The sequence below is a fragment of the Danio rerio genome, chromosome 16, assembly GCF_049306965.1.
Source record: "Danio rerio strain Tuebingen ecotype United States chromosome 16, GRCz12tu, whole genome shotgun sequence".
Classification (NCBI taxonomy): Eukaryota; Metazoa; Chordata; class Actinopteri; order Cypriniformes; family Danionidae; genus Danio; species Danio rerio.
In genome coordinates this window covers 59,583,347-59,600,077 of record NC_133191.1, presented here as the reverse complement: position 1 = coordinate 59,600,077, position 16,731 = coordinate 59,583,347, and the positions used below count along the sequence as shown (strand labels likewise).

The 16,731-nt window shown below is 46.0% G+C and overlaps 1 protein-coding gene across 1 annotated transcript; it reads left to right on the top strand.

Moving 5' to 3' along the window:
- Window positions 1-225: 225 nt before the first annotated feature.
- spag1b (sperm associated antigen 1b) lies at window positions 226-8,003 on the top strand. The gene is given in 16 exon segments (NM_001077321.1): window positions 226-317; window positions 1,068-1,176; window positions 1,291-1,450; window positions 1,706-1,813; window positions 1,906-1,973; window positions 2,315-2,415; window positions 2,532-2,637; window positions 2,989-3,119; window positions 3,657-3,763; window positions 3,859-3,955; window positions 4,044-4,417; window positions 4,624-4,667; window positions 4,798-4,924; window positions 7,216-7,350; window positions 7,588-7,825; window positions 7,852-8,003. Coding segments are annotated over 15 exon segments (1,719 nt in total). The 5' UTR covers window positions 226-310; the 3' UTR covers window positions 7,633-7,825; window positions 7,852-8,003.
- Window positions 8,004-16,731: the final 8,728 nt, after the last annotated feature.

The following is a 16,731-nucleotide window of genomic DNA, read 5'->3' as shown; positions in this document are numbered from 1 at the left end:
CGACTGTCAAAGATTACGGTAGCTGCAAGATCTGGTTGGGGCCGGAAATGAAAGCAATTGGTTTATATCAGTACAGTAGTGTACACAGATTAAATATTGTTATACAGTGACATAAATGATGTTGTCAAATTCTGTCCAACCAGAGGACGCCCGTAAACGCTAAACTCCGCCTATTCTTGTTCAAGAGGCGGGTGTTTATGTTGCCATGGGAACCGAACGCTGATCTACTAGAAGAGTCGTCAGGAGGAGTCCGGTGGTTCCGTTTACTTGGTAGTGTGATCTCCGCTCGGTGAACAACACAAACTCCATCATGTCAGGTGTGTGCTGCTTTTGTCAGTTGCGCGCGCGCACGTGTGTGTGTGTGTGTGTGTGTGGTGTAAGTGCAGAAGTGTGCAGGAGATTAACAGTAACTCATCATGTTTGTCGTCAGTCATGTTGTGTTGTGTGGTGTGTGTTGTTGTGTTGTGTTGTGTTGCGTGGTGTGTGGTGTGTTGTGTTGTGTTGCGTGGTGTGTGGTGTGTTGTGTGGTGTGTGGTGTGTTGTGTTGTGTTGCGTGGTGTGTGGTGTGTTGTGTGGTGTGTGGTGTGTTGTGTTGTGTTGCGTGGTGTGTGGTGTGTTGTGTGTGGTGTGTGTGTGACGGAGGCTTCAGTCGGGATATCCAGCACTGATAGTAATGAGCACACATCATTAATAGGCTCCTGAAGTGTGCAGTTTGGTCAGTGCTGGATTATATAGTGTGAACACAGAAGACCCAGACCCTCTGTGAAGGACAGGGGACAGATTTATTCAAGATCTCACACTCTTCAGCTCACAATACCCTACACAATACTCACTGAACACTGTGTGTGCGTTTGATTGTGTGTGTGTGTGTGTGTGTGTGTGTGTGTGTGTGTGTGTGTGTGTGTGTGTGTGTGTGTGTGTGTGTGTGTGTGATTGTGTGCGATTGCGTGTGTGTGTGATTAATTTTGTGTGACTGTGTAACGTTTGCTTTTGTGGTTGTGTGTGTGTGTGTGTGTGTGTGTGTGTGTGTGTGTGGTTGTGTGTGTGTGTGTGTGTGTGTGTGTAAGGTGTGATGAGTTCCAGCTGTGTGTCAGTTCCAGTGGAGCATCTGGACTACAGCTTCATCCAGAGCTGCTCAGACCTCAAACAGCTGGAGCAGATCCTGAGAGTCCTGCGGTGAGAACACACCTGTGTGTGTGTGTTTGTGTGTGTTTATCTGTCTGCCCATCCGTCTGCCTGTGTGTGTTTGTGTGTGTGTGTGTGACGCTCTGCTGGTGTTCCTGCGCTCAGCTCTGGTCAGGAGGGTGTGTATCCTCATCTGATTGGCTTCTGTGAGCGACGCATCGAGACGCTGAACCCCAAATCTGCAGAGCTGCGGACGGAGAATCACCCACACACAGCGGCCTGTTACACCGAGGAGGAGTGGAGGAGCATCACTGAAGACCTGCAGGTGACACACACACACACACACATTTACACACACATATACACACACATATACACACACATATACACACACACACACACACACACACACACACACACACACACACACACACACACACACACACGCGCAGCGGCCTGTTACACCGAGGAGTGGAGGACCTGCAGGTGACACACAGACACACACACACACACACACACACACACACACACAGACACACACACACACGCGCGCATGTTTGACGCTCTGCTGCTCTGTCAGGTGTGGGAGAGGAGTGTGCGGATGACTGAAGCGGCTCTGATGCGCAGCTCTATATTCAGCAGTGAGGAGTGTGTGCCGCCGGTGAGATCCTCACACAGAGTGTTGCAGGTAAAACTCGCACACACACACACACACACACACACACACACACACACACACACACATCAGTGTTACACATCTGAACACATACACTCCCTCAGACAAATCAGGAGAAGAAGAAGACGGTGAAGACCTCCTGCACCCCTCGACCATACACAGACTGGGACAGGTGAGACTGCGTGCGTGTGTGTGTGTGTGTGTGTAATTGTGTGTTTGTAGCTGAGTGTGTAACTGTTTGTGTAGGTCACTGTGCATGTAGCTATGTGTGTAACTGTAATTGTGTATATGTAACTGCGTGTGTGTGTGCGTTTGTGTGTGTGTGTGTGTGTGTGTGTGCGTTTGTGTGTGTGTGTGTGTGTGTGTGTGTGTGTAACAGCATGTGTGTAACAGTTTGAGTATTTGTAATTGTGTGTAATAGATTGTGTATATGCGACTGTCCATGTAAATGTGTGTGTGTGTGTGTGTTTGTGTGTGTGTGTGTGTGTGTGTGTGTGTGTGGCGGCGCTGCAGGTTTGATGTGGACTCTGCGTGCGCAGGTGAGAGTGTGAGAAATGCTCCCGCTGCTGCTGCTGTGTGTCCAGAGGTCCAGCAGAGGCTCAGCAGCTGCACAGGTAACACAATCACTACACAACACACAACATTACACAACAGAGCTGCTGCAGTGTGTGTGTGTGTGTGTGTGTGTGTGTATGTGTGTGTGTGTGTCTCTCCCTCATGATGTGTTCAGCTCTGACAGCGCAGGAGAAGCAGACTGCAGCTCTCCGAGAGAAAGACAAGGGCAATGAAGCGTACAGGAGCCGCGACTATGAGGAGGCGCTGGACTACTACTGCAGGTCTGTGTGTGTGTGTGTGTGTGTGTGTGTGAGCTGACCTCTGTCTCAGGGCTCTACAGTGTGTCCATTTCAGTCACATTGTGATCAGGACAGCATATAAAGCAGCAGGAGTGTGTCTGACCCGATCAAACATGTAAAGACTACAACTCCCGAACTCCTGCACACACCTGTCACCCATCATGTTCCCTCTGTAGTCGCGAGTGTTACTGTGGCACAGCAGACTGGATCATCTCCTGATGAAACATGTTAGCGTAAAGCCCTGTGTGTGTGTGTGTGTGTGTGAGAGAAACACTGCTGACCCGTGTGTGTGTGTGTGTGTGTGTGTGTGTGTGTGTGTGTGTGCGTGTGCAGGAGTCTCTCTCTGGCCTCTTCAGCTGCTGTGTTTAATAACCGCGCTCAGACTCTCATCCGTCTGCAGCAGTGGCCCGCCGCTCTCAGTGACTGTGACGCCGTCCTCCAACTCGAGCCACACAACATCAAGGGTGAGCAACAGCAGTGTGTGTGTGTGTGTGTGTGTGTGTGTGTGTGTGTGTGTTTACTGGTTTATGATGTTCATCAAGTAAAACATTCAGTCATTCACTTTCTTTTTGACTTAGTCCCTTTATTTATGAGAGGTCACCACAGCGGAATGAACCACCAACTATTCCAGCATATGTTTTACACAGTGGATGCCCTACCAGCCGCAACCCAGTACTGGGAATCACCCATTCACACACACACACACACACTCATACACTACGGCCAGTGTAGTTGATCAGTTCCCCTATAGCGCATGTGTTTGGACTGTGGGGGAAACCGGAGCACCCGGAGGAAACCCACACCAACACGGGGAGAACATGCAAACTCCACACAGAAACACCAACTGACCCAGCCGAGACTCAAACCAGAGACCTTCTTACAAACGTACTCCCCACTGCAGCCCCGAAGTAAAACAGATCACTTAGAAAATAATATAAGAATAAGTAACAGCTGTGTGTGTGTGTGTGTGTGTGTGTGTGTGTGTGTGTGTGTGTGTGTAGCTCTGCTGCGCCGCGCCACTGTGCACAAACATCTGGGTCACCAGCAGGAATCTCATGATGACCTGAGAGCAGTTCTCCAGATCCAGCCGCAAAACAAGACAGCACTGGTACACACACACACACACACACACACACACACACACACACACACACACATTGACATTGACTTCTGTGTGAGCATCGTGTGACCTCTGACCTCCAGAAGCTCCTGGCGGATGTGAGCAGCACAGATCCACCTCAGCAGACACGCAGAACAGGAAGGAGAATCCTGATACAGGAAGTGGAGGAAGAGGAAGAAGGTGAGCATGAGTGTGTGTGTGTGTGTGTGTGTGTGTGTGTGTAGAGAATCTGCTCCTCCATCAGTGTCTGAGCGGTGCTGTTCATCAGGTGCTCACAGTGAACACAGCGGAGAGAGCCGAGGCATCATGGGAAATACACACAGCAGCAGCAGCGCAGGCGGAGCTGCACATGGAGACGCCCACACAGAGGATACACCCTCGGGACACACCCACACTGAGGACACACCCCTGGGACACACCCATGATGAGGACACACCCCCTGGGCATATCCAGACAGAGGACACACCCCAAGGACACACCCACATTGAGGACACATCCTCTGGACAGATGGAGGTCACACCCCCTGGGCACATCCACAATGAAGCCACTCCCCCCGGGCACACCCCCACTAATGTTACACCTCCTGGGCACACCCACATGATGGATGAGGAACACAAAGAGACTGCAGAGCAACACACACAGGACAACTCTGAACACACTGCATCAGGTACACACACACACACACGCACACACACACACACACACACACACACACACACACTGGACACAGACTGAAGCCTTCTGATGAGTGTTTGCGTCTCACTGCAGAGCTGGAGCTCCTGAGGCATGATGGGAAGGTTCTGTTCTGCAGCGGCTGCTATGAGGAGGCAGCAGAGAAATACACACAGAGTCTTCAGCTGGACACACACACCTGCGCAGCGTACACCAACAGGTACAGCAGATGCTGAGCACCAGCTGTGTGTGTTACAGTGACACAGACGGGTGGTGTGTGTGAGTTTCAGAGTGACACAGATATAGCCGTTGTGTGTGTGTGTGTGTGTGTGTGTGTGTGTGTGTTTCAGAGCGCTCTGCTACATCAAACTCGAGCGCTTCACTGAAGCCCAGCAGGACTGTGACTCCGCCCTTCAGATCGAACCCACCAATAAGAAGGCTTTCTACAGACGAGCACTGGCCAATAAGGGTCTGAAGGTGAGTGTGTCTCCTACAGCTGCTCCACACACACACACACACACAAACACACACACAAACACACACAAACACAAACCCACACACACACACACAAACACACACACACACACACACAACACAAACACACACACACACACACACACACACACACACACACACACACACACACACAACACAAACACACACACACACACACACACACACACACACACACACACAGTTATATTCAGCATGACACCTGTAATGTTCAGTATACAGCATGGTTGCTGGCCCGTTGGGCATGTGCTGCCGTCACTAGTTTAATTTGGCTAGGACTGTTTGTCAGATGTGTGTGTTCATGCGCAGATGTTTGTTTCGGAAGTGGTCTCGTTTGCCCAGTAAGTGCGGTTCGTGCATATGTGAATCCCGCAATCGTGCTCGAGTCCGCTCCAAATCAAGCGATGGTCAGAATGAGCTGGTCTTGGCTCGACTGAGCGGATCAAATGTAGTGAAACTAATCGATCCAGCAATCCAGGCTACATCAGTGTGTTATGGTTGTGTACTGGCCGTATATATTCGGCTGTATGAGGAGAGAATGATGAGGAGGCAGATGTCATTTCAAATGTGCGCTTCATGTCTAATATGACAGTGAGAGCATGCTGAGATATTACGAGTGCTGTTGATCTGCTGACCGAAACAAAAGTGGCCGAAATCCCCGTCTGATCATTTCCCCGTATATAATCTGATATTCTGTATCAGGCCTGTTGTTTTGTTCATTTCGACAGCAAGATCAACATCGCTTCGTGACTGCAGTGTTGGTGTAGTGATGAGAAACGCCCCCCTGCACCTGCACCTGCACCTGCACTGACCCCTTCATAGACCCCTTCAGCATTCTTAGTCTACATTTAAACAAAAATCCTCAAAGGCCATCACTGATTAAAGAGCAGGCTAGTATGATTAATATGTTGATGGATCAAGCAAGAACAAGAAGAGAAACACATTTTACATCTAGCTTTACAAATAAAAAAAAATATAGACAGTGTTATAGACTGATGCAATGAGCCAGTTACATTTACATTTAGTCATTTAGCAGAGGCTTTTATCCAAAGCGACTTACAAATGAAGACAAGGAAGCAACTTACACAACTATAAGAGCAACAGTGAAGAAGTGCGATAGGCGAGTTTCAGCTGTGTAAAGTCTAAGAAGGAAAGCGTTAGTCATTTTTTTTTTTTTGCAGTTAGTGGTGGAGTCAGAGAGGCAATTGCAGATTAGGAAGGGAAGTGGAGACTAAATAGTTGAGTTTTTAGTGGTTTCTTGAAGACAGCGAGTGACTCTGCCGTTCTGATGCAGTTAGGGAGTTCATTCCACCAACTGGGCAGATTGAGCGAGAGTTCGGGAAATTGATTTCTTCCCTCTTTGGGATGGAACCACGAGGCGACGTTCATTCACAGAACGCAAGTTTCTGGAGGGCACATACATCTGCAGAAGCGAGAGCAGATAAGAAGGAGCAAAGCCAGAAGTCACTTTGGAGGCAAACATCAGAGCTTTGAATTTGATGCGAGCAGCAACTGGCAGCCAGTGCAAACGGATGAGCAGCGGAGTGACATGTGCTCTTTTAGCTTCATTAAAGACCACTCGTGCTGCTGCGTTCTGAAGAGCTGAAGAGGCTTGATAGAGTTAGCTGGAAGCCCGGCTAGTAGAGAGTTGCAGTAATCCAGTTTGGAGAGAACAAGAGCTTGAACAAGGAGTTGAGCTGCATGTTCAGATAGGAAGGGTCGGACCTTTCTGATGTTATAGAGTGCAAATCTGCACGATCGAGCAGTTCTAGAGATGTGGTCAGAGAAGTTTAACTGGTCATCTATCGGTTTCCAAAATTAGGCATTTTGCAGGGTTTAAGCACACAAAACACATAACCTTGTTGTATTCTTCAACTCAACCACTGTTGAAATCATCTCATCAGTTTTGTAATTAAATGAAATCATTGTTGAATTGTCAGTTTATTTAAAGCAAAGTTCTGCTGAATAACTGAACGGCTGACTTCTGTTTTTGGTGCGGCCAGAGAAAATGTTGGCAGGGCAAAAACTGAACCTGAAATCTGAACCACTGGCCCAATCGCACCAGTAGAAAAATCCTCAGTGTTGAACCCTGCTATATGAGGGAAAGTTTATAATCTCTCGGTAAATCAGCTCACAGGTCAACTTTAAACTCTGAGTTGGTTAAAACTCCTTACTGAAACTGCCCACTGGACTATTGCTGTGTTTGATATCTGGAGTATGTGTGTGTGTGTGTGTGTGTGTGTGTGTGTGTGCAGGATTACCTGTCGTGTCGTTCAGACCTGCAGCAGGTGTTGCGTCTGGATGCGAGTGTGACGGAGGCGCAGCGGCTGCTGATGGAGCTCACACACCTGATGGAGGACAGGAGACGCATGACTGTACACATCACTGAGGTCAGAGGTCACACACACACAAACAGGTCAGAGGTCAAATACATATAGCATAGGTATGAGGTCAAAGGTCACACACTTATAGGACTGAGGTTCAAAGTTACACACACAGGTCTGGGGTCAGTCACACACACTCACACACACAGCACAGATATGAGGTCAAAGTTCACACATATATAAGTGTGAGGTTACACACACACTCAGACATACACACTGGTCTGAGGTCAGCTCTGTGTGCAGGTGGAGGATGAAGATGATGAAGGTGTGGTCAGCGGTGCAGATTGAGCCGTGGAGAGTGTGTGTGTGTGTGTTGGGTCAGATTCTGGTCCATCCGTCGCCATGACGACCTGCTGACCCGCGGTGACTCAAGGACAAAGCATCACAGCTAACACATCACGCCTAGCAGGACTGATGAAGGAGAGCTGCAGCGGTAGTGTCCATCCCGGAGGATCCTCTATAGCTCTGGAGTTCTTCATCAGTGTGTGTGTGTGTGTGTGTGTGTGTGTGTGTGTGTGTGTGTGTGTGTGTGTGTGTGTGTGTGTGTGTGAATAAACGTGTTCATGAATGCAGTACGAGTGCTCATGTGTTCACAGATATGAAAGCTGATTGACTGTTTCTCGATATAAGACTATTATAAAGTATTATTGCATCACTGAGTTATTGAGCTGTGTGCCATTATTCATTTATTTATTCATTCATTTATTTATTCATTTATTCATTAATTTTAACTGAAGTAGTTCCGGCAGGTTTTTACGTCTCCATCTGAATATTTCGAGTTGTTCACCGCTACAGCAGTCAGACATCACAGCAGAACACAACAGAAGAGGAGGAGAGGTGTATGGAGCAGATCAGGCTCAGAATAATACATTTACACTCATATAACTCATAAATCCCAGCACAATTCAGCAAGTCAACAGCAGAAATATTTCCCCAATACATTAACACATGTAAATGTTCACCGCTGTGTTCTCGGATGACTCCTGCATGATGAGTTCTGCCCTGAACTTCAGTCTTATTAACTTTTCAATAATTTGGGAAATTTGAAGCCGCTTTAGGTACTGAGATAGACTTGACTCATTTTTTCAAGTTTTTGTCCACCATAGACAAATAATAATCACACTTTGCGCTTGTTATGAACATTGTGCACTTATTTCGTAAAGCTCTGTATGAATCAGTCTGTAAAATTGTTTGATTTCTTTGCCTTGGCTCATATCCAGCTGAGCACAGCGAGACTTCACTCCACCGGCGTCTGCTGCAGTGTGTGTCTGGCCTTTTTTCTGTGCTAGTGGGCGGGGCTGCAGGTTTCAGTTTTCCCGGGTTTGAGCTCACAACAACTGGGCGGGGCTTAAGTTTCGTATCCACATCACGTCGAAACGGCTAAAGACTCGTTTTCAAGATGATTCATTTGAAGTACTTGGAGTCGACTCTTTTATAAATGAATCAATAGATTTAAACACTGTCCACTTTCAGATTTAAGCCTCAGCTGGATATTTCACTTCACTTAGAGCTGTGTTGAGCCTGGTTTATACTTCTGCGTCAAGTGATCGGCATGACCCACGGCACATGCAACGCGCGTAGCTGTGCATTCAAACTTCTGCTGCTGTCTCTGTTGGTCTGCATTAACACTTCTGAAACACTAGTTGGCAGTGAGGTGTTCATGTGTCTCTGTGTCGAGTTTCTTCACTGGTGTTCTGTTTTTTCTGAACGCTTCCTTAATGTACAACTTAAGTGGCTCAAACTCGCTCATTTTGAGGCAGGAACCGGTGGACGTGCAACAACTTCAACCATGAGGTAAACACATAACAAAACTTTACATCCGGAGCTCCTTCACGGGACTCCACACTTGTAAACAATTGCGCCATCGGGCTCGCACAGCTCTCGGTCCCGCTCACACTCTTCAGCACTACCTAGCTGTAAGGGTCCTTTGACGGAACTAACAGCATGGGTGAAGGTTAAATGCGTGTAAGCCTTTTTAGCACATGTGAAAATAAATATTTTAATTTGTTACATTTACATTTAGTCATTTAGCTGACGCTTTTATCCAAAGCTACTTACAAACGAGGACAAGTGTGTTTCAGCTGTGTAAAGTCTAAGAAGGAAAGCGTTAGTAATTTTTTTTTTTTTTTGCAGTTAGTGGTGGAGTCAGAGAGGCAATTGCAGATGAGGAAGGGAAGTGGAGACTAAATAGTTGAGTTTCTAGTGGTTTCTTGAAGACAGCGAGTGACTCTGCTGTTCTGATGCAGTTAGGGAGTTCATTCCACCAACTGGGCAGATTGAGCGCGAGAGTTCGGGAAAGTGATTTCTTCCCTCTTTGGGATGGAACCACGAGGCGACGTTCATTCACAGAACGCAAGTTTCTGGAGGACACATACATCTGCAGAAGTGAGAGCAGATAAGAAGGAGCAAAGCCAGAAGTCGCTTTGTAAGCAAACATCAGAGCTTTGAATTTGATGCGAGCAGCAACTGGCAGCCAGTGCAAACGGATGAGCAGCGTTATAATTAGTTTTTGCTTATTTGTTAAAATTTATTGTAATTTGATTTGGTCTAATTTAGATTGATTAACCTAATAAATCCTTATTTTCAGTTCATCGTTTACCCAAAGTCGCTCAGAGTCAGTATTCTGGCCAGTTCATCTGCTCACAGACACATCCTCACCAGTTCTGATTCTTAGCAGATAAGCTAATCTCTTTTAAGTAATATTAGGCCGCCCCATGCTTGCTCACACTTAAAGAAAGTTTGATTTAGCCACTAGATTATATCACACTAAGCCAGTGATGGTCAGAAATCATCAGGTCTCTAATGCTGTGGCCATGCTCATCCATTGAGCCTGAATGTGACTAATCCTGGTCGTAGGCTGTGGAAACATCAGCCTAAACAATCTACTAGATTAACATGATTTCAGGAGATATTAGAGTTACACAATAATCTTGCATTTATTTGTCAGGCAAAGATTTTCCATTCCAATCCACAAAATTAAACAGAATAAGCCAATCAAGACTGCACAACATCAATTCCTCAAAGATACATTTAGGAGTTAGAGATGAATACCTGAGCATGTAGAAATACACTGCAGCATGTAAGTCCTGATGCAGAGCTCAGAGACTCACAACCTGCTACAGGGTATCCTGACTACAGGATCCCACAGACACTTCTCCACATCTCCCTAAGGGAGGACTCTCTCAGGGACGGGGCACCCATGCCCAGATCTCTGGAACCTCCACGTGTGGTCCATAGACAGAGCGCAGAAGACTTAGGTGACTTACCGCCCGGGGTACTTAACACCATCACTCAGGCTAGAGCACCCTCTAGGAGACATGCCTACGCCCAGCAGTGGAGTCTATTCTCTGAGAGGTGCACTTCTCGCAGAGAAGACCCCCGAACTTGCCAGATTAGCATTGTGTTATCCTTCCTTCAGGATAAGCTGGAGCGTAGGCTGTCACCCTCTACACTGAAGGTTTACGTGGCTGCGATCTCCACTCATCATGATGTGGTAGATGGCAACACGCTCAGGAAGCATGATCTACTCATCCGATTCCTCAGAGGTGTGCGGCGGTTAAATCTGTCCCGCCCCCCTCTCATGCCCTCTTGGGATCTCTCTCTAGTCCTAGCGGGTCTGCAGAGAGATCCGTTTGAGCCACTCGAGTCAGTATCTCTTAACATTCTGTCATTAAGACAGCTCTGCTGATCGCATTGGCGTCATTCAAGAGAGTTGTGGATCTGGAGGCATTTTCGGTCAGCGAATCGTGCCTTGAATTCGGGCCGGGTTACTCTCACATCGTCCTGAGACCCCGGCCTGGCTATGTGCCCACGGTTCCTACCACCCCATATAGAGATCAGGTGGTGAACCTGCAAGCTCTGCCTTCGGAGGAGGCAGACTCAACCCACTCACTGCTTTGTCCCGTTCGCGCTTTGCGCCTTTACATCAAACAAACGCAAAATGTAAGATGATGTGAGCAGCTCTTTATCTGTTACAGTGGTCGGCAGAAGGGAAGTGCCGTGTCAAAACAGAGGTTGGCCCACTGGTTAGTTGATGTCATCGCCCTCGCTTATCAATGCCAGAGCGAGCCGCAGCCTCCTAACGTGAGAGCGCACTCTACAAGAGGTGTCGCTTCCTCATGGGCGTTATCACGCGGCATCTCTATCACAGATATCTGCAGAGCTGCGGGTTGGGCGACACCTAACACATTCGCAAGGTTCTGTAATCTTCGAGTGGAGCCAGTTTCCTCCCGGTTATTGGGTAACCCCAATCAATCAGGGGGGAACTAAGCTCAGTGTCACAAACGCTTGCTGCGCCATGCTCCCTAACCTGGAGATGCGTGCGCTTTACTCTACTCTGCTAGAAAGTTTCCCTTCTCAGGCGAACCCTAGAGAGTTCAGTGTGCGGTTGGTACGCCCATTCGGTCTACACGCATGTTGAGGATCGGTGCCAGCTGTGTGCATCCCCACTTGGTGATGCCATATGCATTATTACTGTAGCGGCTACGTGGAGTAACAGCTGAGAGGCTAAACCAGAGACATGTTTTGTGACGCAAACATCAAATGTACACAAGGCAAGAAGTCGTTTCAATGTCATCACTCGTTTATTTTCCAATATAAAACATACCTTGATCTGTTGACAGTGTAGACTTTGATTTGGGCTTAACCTTGATTTCGTTTGAGTTTGTTTGTGTTTGTTTGGTCAACAAAGAGTACCGCGTCCCCGTTCACCCTCTCTCTCTCTCCTTCCTAAGTTGTGAATGAACAGGTGCCACTTATAAGCGCACTACGTAACCCCGGTGACCCTCCACCACAATCACGTGACACGTTAACCATTTCATGTCTACTACAATTACCACGGTGTGTTCCCCCCAAGTGTGCCGCAAGCCTACGTTTGAGTGAAGGTCTCGGCCGTTAGATCGCCCCCTGGTTGCTGGCTGCAGTACAAGTCATAAAGCCCGCCTCCTCCGTGTTAATGAAGGAGACTTGAGCCCAAATAAAAAAAAATATTACACTTGCACTAAAATGTCCCGAAAGATAGTTCTGGTGGATTAAGGCACTGGTTATTGTGCTGAAATAGGTGCAGATCTTCATTTTTGTAAACAGTTTGTTTTTAGCAGTAATTTAATGCTGGGCGTGTCATCGTGATTGACAGCTGTGATTGACAGTTTCTCAAAGCGCGGCGTCTGAGCTTCGGCAGGAGACTGAAGTAGACTGAAATGTTATTATTCGATTTCTGTGTTATTTTACCATGACAAAATGAGTTCAGCAGTAAACTATAGTTTCTGACATACATGATCCTGGTGGAACACTGTTTATTCGCTAAGTTCAGGGCTTTTTTCGGGCTTTATTAGTTTGCTGATACACGCCTAGCCACCCAGATAGCAAAACACAGTTCCGGCTAGATTCTCGCCTGCCGGAGACTTATCTCTTAGAGCTCAGACTGACTAATGTTACCTCTGCTGGACCTACTCCGGATGCCTGGACTCACTACCCAATTCCAGCCCGAGTCAATCGAGCCAGATGCGGCGGCCGAGCGAGCAGGCGCTGCCGCATGCGAGCCGGAATCAGCCCGCGACGCCGCGAGTAAGTTATGCGCTGCGGCCTGGAGCTGGCGCGATTGAATATAAAAACCCTCATATTTGTTAACGTTATTACATCCATTTGTGTTGATATGACAGCAAACGCATGCTGAGCAGTTCGGGGGGCGTAGTTGATTTTACATAAAGCGTTTGATTGGAAGCTCGACTCCGCTCATTTTCGCGGCTCCTCCTCTGGCTCCATCAGACAGTCCTTCTGCGCATGTCTGGCTCCAATTTCAGCAGTCTTTTGCGACAGTTTGTGCCCGTCAAGCAGGCGTTTTGCCCTCAAGGCGTTCAATGGGAAAAAGGGCTGTCGCGTCGTCCATATTTTTTACAGTCATTGGTTCCCCCTTATCAGGCGGTCCCGTATCTTCCCTAAACCGCTAAACAGCTTATCATATGTAGCACTCCCCCTCATTAGGGCTAGTCCATATGCCTCTTACCATCAGGTCTCCCCTTCTGATTTTTTCCAAAAATCCCTAGTCTATATTAGCTAGGTAAAAGCAAACTTACGACCCACGATTAAACTTAAACTTTTATTCCCATGTAATGGTAATATGTTGGGCCTAGGGGACTGGTGATGTCAGTGCGCTCACGCTTTGGCTTAGCAAACTACACATCAGAAGCGTGACGGGCTTTGGTTGGTGTGGCGCTTTCCATACAGTCTCCCAAAGTCTGTTTATACAGACACACATAGAAGTTCCCATATTAAGGGGAATGTCCAGGTTATGTACGGAACCCACGTTCCCCGAAAAGGGAACGGAGACGTGTGTCTCCACTGCCACAGCACCTGAGTCTCCAGCTGGGAGCTGAGCGATCGGCTCTTCAGCAGGCAAAATTCTGACGAGCTGACTCACACAGCCGACTGATATAGCCCTAATTGGCTCATCAGTTTCAGCTGTGGAGATAAGCTCCGCCAATTCAATTGGCATTTCATTGGCTCGTCTTTATATCTTCAGAAATGATTGGTCGTCTAAAGCACTCCCAAAGTCTGTTTATACAGACACACGTCTCCGTTCCTTATTCAGGGAATGTGGGTTATGTACGTAACCAGGACGTTATCTTATTTGCCTGATTGATAATTTGCGATCATTTCCTCTTCCGTTTAAGTGTTGTGTTACCAAACCATGAAACAATATTACTGTATACGCGAGAACACTCTCTATCAATGATCTATATGTCATGTTTAAAGTCTGTGTACTTACATTAAAACTTCTCAATTTGCGAAGGAGACAGAGGCGCTGACTTGCTTTCTTATAAACCGCCTCTACATTACTATTAAAATTCAGTTTATTATCAATAATTGTGCCTAAATACTTAAAATTCGAGACCTGCTCTGCTGTTTGTCTGTTCATGGTGACCGGTTTAAAGAGACTGGCATCTACCGCTCTTGTTTGACTCACCAGACATAACTCTTTTGTTTTCCCAATATTCAGGTGTAATGAACTTTTGCCAAACCAATCTGTAATACTATTAATATATTTCAAATATAAGGAGCTATTCATTTCTTCCTGACAGGAAACCAACGCCAGATCATCAGCGTATTTGATGAGTGTGAGATTGTCATCAATATTGCACTGCAGTTCATTAATATATATATAGAAAATAAAACAGGTGATAATACACATCCCTGAGGTCCCCCTATATTTAAAACAGAGCAGTCAGACATAGCGTGATTAACACAGACGTGCTGTGCTCGGTTTTTTAAAAACTCACACTCAACACACTCTAATATTTCACATTATAGTCACACAAAAGGCAGGGCAATGTGCTTTAAACATGACAGATGCATCAATATTGTTCAATAAAGGAGTCACGTGATGCAGGCATTGAAGCAGGACGTGTGTCAGTGAGCTCCGGGTGTATCTCACATGCTCTTCTAGATATATTGATTTCGTTACTCAGAGGAAATTTTCAACTTGTGGTGCGAGAAACTCAACTAAAGGACCTGACGACAGATCGCTGATACCCCAAAAGATGGCGGCTGAACAAGAACGCTTAAATCTCTCATGAAAGCGATTTGTGATTTTAACGACGAACTTACATCTCACATAAATAAGAAAACAACCGACATTCAAAGCTCTTTGTCCAAAATTGAACTGTCACTTTCAACTCTAGACGAGCAGGTCGACAAAATGCAGGTCAGGATTGGTGCTAATGAAGACAATTTGAGAGACTCCTGCGCGGGAATTGTAAAGATGGAAAAGGAGATAACATTCCTAAAAGAAAAAACTGATGATCTCGAGAACCGGAGCAGGAGATCAAATATAAAGATTATAACATCCCAGAGAAGTCTGAAGGTCGTGACACGCTTGGATACTTGGAAAGTCTCATCCCGCAACTGTTAGGGAAGGAAAACTTCACTGCTCCGATTACTCTGGAGAGAGCTCCAGGTTTCCGACAGGACCAGACCCATCATCGCCAAATTTCTAAATTACAGACAAAAGGACAAGGTTCTCCAACTGGCCGGAGAGAAGGGTGAGCTGTCCCTGAACGAGAAGCGAATCTCTTTCTACGCAGACTACAGTGTCAAGATGCAACGCAAGATTAATGGATTTAATGATGTGAAGAAAAAGCTTTGTGAGAAAAACATTGAATACGCCATCCGCTATCCAGCTAAACTGGAGTCTGATATCAGGGAGGATTCAAACTATTCTCAACCCCACATGAAGTTGATGCTTTTGTAAGAGGCTGAATGATCATATGCATTTGTTTATATGACAAAACATGTCTTTTTGACTCAAGAAGGTCCATACTGACTCCAAAGGCAGATACTGATGAGATCAGGGCCTGGTGTGTGGACTTTGGGGGTTTTATGGTGTGGTCGCATGTTGATTGGTCAGTTTGAATGTCTCTGCATTTGGGCTTTAGTCACAAGAAAGACACAAAGATTGTCATTGCAACATCCTCGGGAATTTCCAATAATCAAATTGATCCAGATCCTAAAATTTGGATGCTAGGTGATATCAGTTCACTTCAGTTGACCTACCACAGCAGCTACTTTATTTTGCTTGCAAGCACTGCAGCTAAAAATGCATACTTCAAAAATGGAAATCTGAGAACCCCCCCGAGAAAAATCACTGGATCAATGAGCTCGTATCTTACAGTACTCCTGAGAAAATATTGTGTTCTGTCAGACAAAAGCCTACTGACTTTGATTATATTTGGGGACCATTTCTGGACACATTACCTGTTAGACTTTACTAACTGATTATTTCATATAACTATTGTTAGTTTTGCTAGTGTTTTTTGTTGTTGTTTTTTACTTTCTCTTATTTAATGTTATTTTTTTAATTTAATGTTTTATCATATATGTAAATGTAATGTATTTGTGCATCATTCTGGACATTACTGATTTTATTTATTATTATCATCAACCATTTCAACTTTCTTTACATAACATCAAAATGAGAAATGTTTTGACAAAATTTGTGACAATTATAGCTTGTATGGATGGGGGGTGGCGGGGTGGGTTGTATTTTTATTTTATTTATTTTTTTGTTACTATTATTTGTCTTTGCTAATTGTTAAAAGGTCCTGATATTCCTTGTAATTTCACATTCTTAGCAATGTTATGTATATTGTCAATAAAAATACTTATCAAAAAATATATGAATATTGTTCTATAAAGGCTAAATTGAGTCTGCAGTCTGTAAAACAGATCTTCTCTGTGTTGTTTTGTGTTGTGTTCACACTTATTGTCAGATCAACACACAGATAAAGTAGTTCAGGCATGTTTTGAGTGCATTACAGTGCCGTATCACTACGCTGAAGGATTTGACTTGTGTTAATGCAAGGAGCCGGTGTGATGAACAAAGAGCAGGAG